General features: G+C 33.9%; 1 protein-coding gene across 1 annotated transcript; it reads left to right on the forward strand.

Annotated features, from left to right (window-relative positions):
- Positions 1-198: 198 nt before the first annotated feature.
- LOC142341224 (4-pyridoxate dehydrogenase-like) lies at positions 199-7,336 on the forward strand. Its single transcript, XM_075392144.1, has 5 exons — positions 199-287; positions 748-864; positions 4,690-4,920; positions 6,508-6,694; positions 7,156-7,336. Exons 2-5 carry the CDS (start codon positions 750-752, stop codon positions 7,334-7,336), a joined length of 714 nt encoding a protein of 237 aa, XP_075248259.1. The 5' UTR covers positions 199-287; positions 748-749.
- Positions 7,337-7,580: the final 244 nt, after the last annotated feature.

Raw genomic sequence — 7,580 nt, forward strand, 5'->3', positions numbered from 1 at the left:
CATTTGGTATTCGTAGCGTCATTAATTTTGCGCGTATAATTTTTGATAAAAATGGTTTTTGCTTGTATGTGTTCTTCTTTCTAAACAAGATAGCGATCTATCAGTATAAAATTAAAATTTTTTAATCTCACTTTAAAAGTTTTTCAATCTCATATTAGCGTGACATTGTTGTCTTGATATCTGCTTTGAGTTGAAACAAGTAAACTATCTGTAACTAAAAGTTATTAATATCTTTCGTATATAGACGCTGGCGCATATCGGTTTAGACTTTCTTGACTAGTGAGAAGGTGTGTTCATTATATGATATACTTTCAGCAGTGATTAGCGCTTAATATGTATATAGAAAAAAATTGCATGAAATGATATACTTTCAGCAAACGTTTTCATAAAAATTTTTAGTTTTTTCACATTTTTAAAATTATTCCTGCCTAATTAGCACTAAATTTCACTAGAACCTTAGCGAGGATGGAATCAAAGAATTTGCGATATACTTAGGTTTAATTATGACTATCATAGCTCATCAAAATCCAATCCAAGCTTCCTTTTTCATTCACCCCTGCAAAACCAGTACAAAGTTCAGCTGCCAACTAAACTTGACCAAACACGGCATGTTGGCTGTTATCTTAGCTCTCCATTTTTCCATTCTAATCATTCTCAGTAATCTCTACAGTTGGTTTGATGAGACTCACGTTTGTTCAAACTATTCATGATAGCTTTTGCGCATGTTAGCTTTTGTTTACTTTTTAGACATGCCTTTTGTAGACAGTGCAGAGGAGTGTTATGATTACATAATAGTGGGAGCAGGCGCCTCTGGTTGTGTGGTGGCAAACAGACTCAGCAGCACAAACAAGACTCTCCTCATTGGTAGGCAACAAAGCCACAAAAAGCTGATTAGGACCTACACCTTATTAGGATCTATAACTTGTTAGGATCTATAACTTAATAGGGTCCAAAGTTTATTTCACAGTGCTCAAAAATTAATCAGCAAAATATTTGTCCAATAAAAACAAAAAATGCAAAGTCTCATTTGTGAATTAAAATGCAAAGTGAATGAAAATTCAATAGTTTATGATGTCTCTCAGCCAGTAACTGTTTACTTTTAACGGACTTTCACTGCAAATTTTCCCCACGTTATCGGCAAAAACACTCTCTCTTTCTCTCTATCTATCAATCTATCTCTCTCTTTTTTTTCTTTCTTTCTTTCTTTCTTTCTCTTCTTTTCTCTCTTTCTCTCTCTCTCTCACCTTGTCTCTGTCTCCCTGTTTCTCTCTCTGTTTTTTCTCTCTTTCTAACTCTCTCTCTCTCTCTCTCTCTCTCTCTCTCTCTCTCTCTCTCTCTTTCTCTCTCTCTCCGTCTCTCTCTCTCTCTCTCTCTCTCTCTATCTATCTAACTGCATATATCTCTCTCTCCAACTCGTTGTCTCTATCGCTCTCAATCTCTATGTCTCTCTCCTTCTCTCATTCTTCAATTATATCCTTTTCAATATACAAAATAGTTGCTTATATTTGTTTTACCTTCTCCTAGTATGGGACAAATTGAAGAAAAGTTGATCAGGCAGTATTGTTAACGTGGGATTATGGGGTTAAAAGTTTTTGTGTGAAGTCTGATAATTACATACAAATAAACCACTCGGTCCTTCAAAAACACCAGCACGGGCGGTAAAAGACTCTAAAGCAGTGCTAGCGGAACAACTTTGCTACCGCATTAGTTAGCTTATATCAGAAGGAAAATTTGCAGAACATCTGAAAAAGAATATAAAACTCCTCTTTTCAAAAAAGAAATCCCAAAGGCCCACTAACTTATAGACCCTCCGTTTTATCAGAAAATTTTGCAAAAGCATTTAGTTAGCATATAATAGATTTCTTAGAAAGATAGCTTTTAGGTCCGTCACTCAGTTTGATCGTAGAAAACATTTGAACAATGGATGCTACCTTAAAATTTACAGAACGAATCGGATAAGATTTCATCGAAAAAAAAACTTTCGCAAGTACATTACTGGACCTTTCAAAAAAATTTGAGTCTACAAAAGAAAGTTTACGGAGAATTTAAAAAAAAGCTTTTGACGAACACGCTACCAGTTTTAAAGAAAACAATTTGAGTAAAGGAACGCATCTAGTTCTTTAAACGGAATTCAATCCGATTGGATAACTTTGAAAGGAGGGGTGCCACAAATTAGAAAATTAGCTCCTCTGTTATTTACCATTTACAAGCACGATTTAGCAAAAGTTATAGAAGAAGATTGTAAGCTCGTCCAGTATGCAGACGACACTTTACATTTTACATACAACAGTGAGGAAGCCTGTCAAATATAATACTTGAACAAAACATATATAAAATTATCATTTTTTCGAAAAATCCCCAGTTTATGGCGAACAAACAAAAGACAGAGTAAATATCATTTAGCAGCAAGAAAAGTTAACGATAAACATTTTCAATATCGGCAACAAAAAATAGTAGAGCCAACTACGGTTATTTTTCTTGGTGTAGATATTGTTAGCAAACTAAAGTTTGATGAAGAATTGAAAAACATTATTCACAGAACGGTGTGGGGAACAAAAATTTTGAGTACAATGGGTAAAAGATTAGGGGAGAAAACAAAAATTACATTACTTAATGCAATTTAACAAATCATTTACAATTTTCAGACTTAATTTTTGTCGGGGTTGCTAAAAAGGTAAAAATCAATTTGGGGAAAACAAGAAGTTTTAATAGGAGAAAATATAATTTTTCCATAGATCTTAAACTTCGTACAAAAATTTTACCAGTTGCTTTTCTCTCAAAAATATTGTTGTTCAAATCATTTTTTGGCGTACTCATCAACGATCTTCTCTTCTGAAAAATGAATCTGTAGCTACCGTCAGTTAAAAACAAAATCATGACAAGACAAAGAAAGTTACCTTTGGTATAAGAAGGCATAATAAATTTTTAGCTGACTTTTTGTTGCATATGCGGTTCAATTCTGTAATAGTCTGCCCTGAATATCAGATTTGAAACAACATCGAGACATTCCTTGAAAAAAGAATAGAAATTTTTGAACAACCCAAGAGTAATTGATGTGCCATATGTCATTGAAAAAATTCGATTTTAATTTTAATTTGAGGTCAAGTACTTTAAATAACTATTTTAAAGCTTTTTTTAAAAAAAATGCATAACGATTTACTTTCAACTGCACACTGCCTCTTTACTAATATATTTTGTTTTTATGTGTATTAAAAAGAATTAACAATGTTTTTGGTCTGTTATTTTATTGATAAGTATTCAATCGTAGTTAATCTCACGCATTTACTAATTTTTTTAGCTCCACATTTTTTTAATCACATATCTATACTAATCAGGCTTTCGGATGATTTGCAATAATCAATACCTTTTTTTTCATCAACTACCTTGCAAGTGTTCATTCGTGATGATGACTATATAAAAATTGGTTCTTCAATGAAATCGTTGGGTTAGAATATCTTATTGCGCGTTTTTCTGAAATCAAAAACCAAAAAATTTTGAATACTGTTTGGATTGAAAACTATATATATTTGTAATTTCTCTTCAACTCTCTTCAACCACTATATAATATTTACATTTCCTTGTTGCATATCGTATTCTTGCTAGAATTGCATGCTATACTAACCCAGGTTGAGGTCGCGCTCGAAATCACCTCTGATCAGACCGTCACAGACAAGTGGGACCTCTGATCAGACCGTCCCAGACCGAAGTGACCTCTGATCATACGAGTATGCGCTCGAAGATCATTGTGCGCTCGAAGTGCGCTCGAAGCCGCCTCTGATCAGACGAGATCCAGACCGAAGTGACCCCTGATCAGACAAGTTCCAGACCATTGTCCAGACGAGTTCCAGACCATTGTCCAGACTACAGTGCGCTCGAAATATTGTCCCAGACTGAAGTGCGCTTGAAATCACCTCTGATCGGAGAATGATTTTGAACATGAACAAATCTCTCAATATCGTTATAACATATTCATTTCATCTATCATTTTATCAATCTTATATTCAACTAACAAAAAAAACCAATCCTGAAAGTATCGTTAATGAAAGTAAATAAAAAAAAAATGATCAAAAAAATTACTGAGTATGCCATTTTTTATGATTTTAACTGAAAAAATGAACTTAGACAGCTCTGCATAAAAACGTCTTGATCTACTTTAATTCAAAATCTTTTCTTGAGGGGACCGGCATTTGTTATCAGCTGGACCCCTTGGTTCTGATCAAACCCATCAGATTCTCAGATGAAGTTCCGATCACAAAGCTGTTTTATTGTTGTCTCTCACCCGAGACAACCAAAGTCAGTAAGAAAACAAAAAAAATTGAAAAAAATTTTGCTCGAATTGGTCTCTGGTCAGACTAGTGTGCGCTCGAATCGGCCTCTGATCAGACTAGTGTGCGCTTGAAACTGCCTCTGATCAGACCGTCCCAGAACAAAGTGGCCTCTGATCAGGCAAGTTCCAGACCATTGTCCAGACAAAAGTGCGCTCGAAGCCTTTTCCAGACCATGTAATTCGAGCGCACCGGGAACATGTGTGCGCTCGAAACTCGTCTGATCAGGGGTCACTTCGGTCTGGCCACCTCGACCTGGGAATGTGTGAGATAATTTTATCCACATTAAAACTGAAGTTTTGTTTTGTTTTTAGCAGCTTTCAAATAAACAACAGAAAAACTTTATTCACTTTCTCTCTTCCAGAAGCGGGAGGTCTGGACTCATCATGGGAGGTTCTGATGCCACAGCACTGTGGTCTCACCTGGGGCGATGAGAGATTTAGTTGGCCTATAATGTCAACTCCACAAGTTCACCTGAAAAACAGTAAAAGTACTACTGCATACCTTGGCAAAGTGATTGGGGGATCGGCTAGCATTAACACAATGTGCTGGATGCGAGGCAACCAATCAGATTACGACTCATGGGCTTCATTGGGTGAGAGGTCAAATTCAGTATCATTATTAATCATTGCAAAATGATGCTTATGCCCTTTCATGCTAGCAAATATTTTCAGCAGTTTTCTTTCATCATTCAATTTTCTTATTAGAAGTAATAGCAATGAAGTGACAAAAGAAACACTAAAAAAACTACGATTCAAAATTTTTGGACATTAGCTATTTATCTCTATAAACTCGTATGGGATCGTTTTTGATGATCAGTTTTTGGATAAAATCATTTAGCAATTAGCATTTTTCTTTATCGCTTCTCAAAAGTTTGCATTTCTAATATAAACACAAATGTTAAAAATGATATTTCTCGAGCATTGTTACATTTTTAATTGATTGTAAATTTCGACAAATCATTGAAATGTGTTCTTGTTACAGTATTTCAGCGAAATTTTTTTGACAAGTTCAAGATAAATTTAATTTGGAGGAAATTCTAAGAGGACATTTGCTACTTAATTCAATTCTTAATATCATCCTAATAGAAGAACAACTGTTTTTCTTTAAACATTAATAATGGCTGACTAAAATATCAAATGTCTTCTGACCACAATACGTTTGTTGCTCTGTTAGAGGCGCAGGTTTAACCCAAGAAAACAATAAGCACCCGTAAGATCCTTGCGCTTTAACTGCTTTGGGTAAGAACACTAACAAAATTTTTGTAGTGAAAAGTTAGTAATTGTTTGGAACATATTTATGAATGCAATAGATGGGAAGAAGATTTGAGTATCTGAATGATAGTATTGTTGAAAAAAAAATTAAATATACGTAAAGGAATAATGAATATAATACAAAACTAAATCAATGATGTCTGACTTTCTTTTCATGGAATGATCTTTTTTTTCAGTATTGCTCTGTTCATCTGAGCCCTTAACCATTTTTCAAAAATAATAAAAATTTGAAAATTTTTCAGTTCCTGCTTTCATGAAAACTTTGTAACAAAAATGAGACATCTCTGTCAACAAAAACAGAATGTTCGTAAGTTTCTAATACCACCTCCAAAAGCGTAGCTCTTTTATCCATGCACAAATGCGTAACGTTGCTCTCGATTGACTGAAGTTACATACAATTTTAAAATAATAACGCCTGAGTAAAAAAAATTATAGCTAATCAAGAGAAAATGATTTATAAAATTTATCATATTTAAAATTTGAAAATTTTCTGCAAGTTTCAAAGTAGTAAATCTTTATACATAAATATAGTCAGACCAGCCGAGATTTTTTCTACGTCTATCTGGTTCTCTTTCTCAATTGCAAAAATTTTTTGCCAATAAACGCCCTTATCAGAAGTTCGAGGAAAAATTATTTTGACCAAAGATAACTATTTTAATCTCTGATTTTGTAAAACAATCCTCGAACTTTCCAAATTGTCCGCTTAAATTAGAAATTGAACAAAAAGTTTCTCATTATTTTTCTAATAAGTAACCTTGTTCAAATGATATCTCTCTTTTTTAATATTGAAACAAAAAACCTTACATCTAAACTTCAATATGTTTTCGAAAGAGCTAAACTGGTACTTGCGCCTCTCTTACGTAAATTCTGGTCGACTAAAGCAATTGAAACCTTTGTTTCTATTCAAGGAGTTGAAGGTTGGAGTTGGAGTGACGTGGCTCCCTATTTCAAAAAAGTAGAGGGATGTACATTCAAATGCAACACAGACATCAGAGGAACCAGTGGACCTATGAAACTCACAAAACCCAAAGAGAAGAGTCACTTTGTGTCCGCTGTACTTAAAGCTGCAGAACAGATGGGATATCCTATCACTGAGTAGGGAACCTAAAAGAAAATATTAACAGCTTTTTCTTAAGAAAAATTAATTGTCATATAAAAGTAACCAATTAGTTGTTGTCAAATATGAGTCCCAAAAAGCATTTTTCTTTAATCATTTGTGCTCCACAGAAGAAATTTTGTTTAATTCTAGTGAGATAACAGAATTTGGGTTTCAAATTATTTTGCCGTTCTTTATCGTCACTGAAGTTTCAGTATAAACAAGCTCTATGTAGAAAGCTGCAAGCAATTCAGAAGAAATTTGTTGTAAAAAAGATTCAAAGTTTTCTGGCAAAAAATGAATTTGAAAAGATGGTCTTAAAGATAATCCTAATGTCAGTGTGGGAAATGTACATTTTTTTTTTAAACTGCATATAACAACTTTTTTCGCGTAATTTTGTTACGGTTCTTTATTGGTTTTTTTACGGTTAGTTGAAGCACCAACTGGTTTCATGTTTTAGTGACTTGAACAGTGGTCAAATGGAGGGGTTTGCCCCCATTGAGTCCCAGACCCACAAGGGAGTCAGACACAGTCCCGCCCAGGGATATCTCTATCCAGTACTCCCCAGGGACAATTTGCACGTGTTGTATAACACCCAAGTTGCTAAAGTAACTCTAGACCAATTATTCGCGACTGGTTAGAACACCTGCTTTTAAAAATAAAAGAATCTCGGCTATTCCTGTATTGGTAAAAAAAATACTTTTAAAGAAATTTATATACTGATTCCTTATTTTGGGGAAAGATAAATGAAAAAGATAACATTCCCATTTAAGTGACTTGTTTGACAATATCGTCCGTATTAAATTATACTGTTCCGTTTAAAACCTATATTCTGAAAGTATTTTAATGCGCTTATAAAAAAGCAAAAACATTTAAAAAACTCTG

The sequence above is a fragment of the Convolutriloba macropyga genome, chromosome 6 (genome assembly GCF_964194025.1).
Source record: "Convolutriloba macropyga chromosome 6, txConMacr16.3, whole genome shotgun sequence".
Lineage (NCBI taxonomy): Eukaryota > Metazoa > Xenacoelomorpha > Acoela > Convolutidae > Convolutriloba > Convolutriloba macropyga.

What these genes read in the sequence shown, in the direction of transcription:
- LOC142341224 (XM_075392144.1), top strand. Translation starts at nt 750, where the DNA reads ATGCCTTTTGTAGACAGTGCAGAGGAGTGTTATGATTACATAATAGTG. An exon ending in AAACAAGACTCTCCTCATTG is followed by an intron (nt 865 to 4,689) that starts GTAGGCAACAAA and finishes TCTCTCTTCCAG; the next exon opens with AAGCGGGAGGTCTGGACTCA. An exon ending in ATGGGATATCCTATCACTGA is followed by an intron (nt 6,695 to 7,155) that starts GTAGGGAACCTA and finishes TTCATGTTTTAG; the next exon opens with TGACTTGAACAGTGGTCAAA.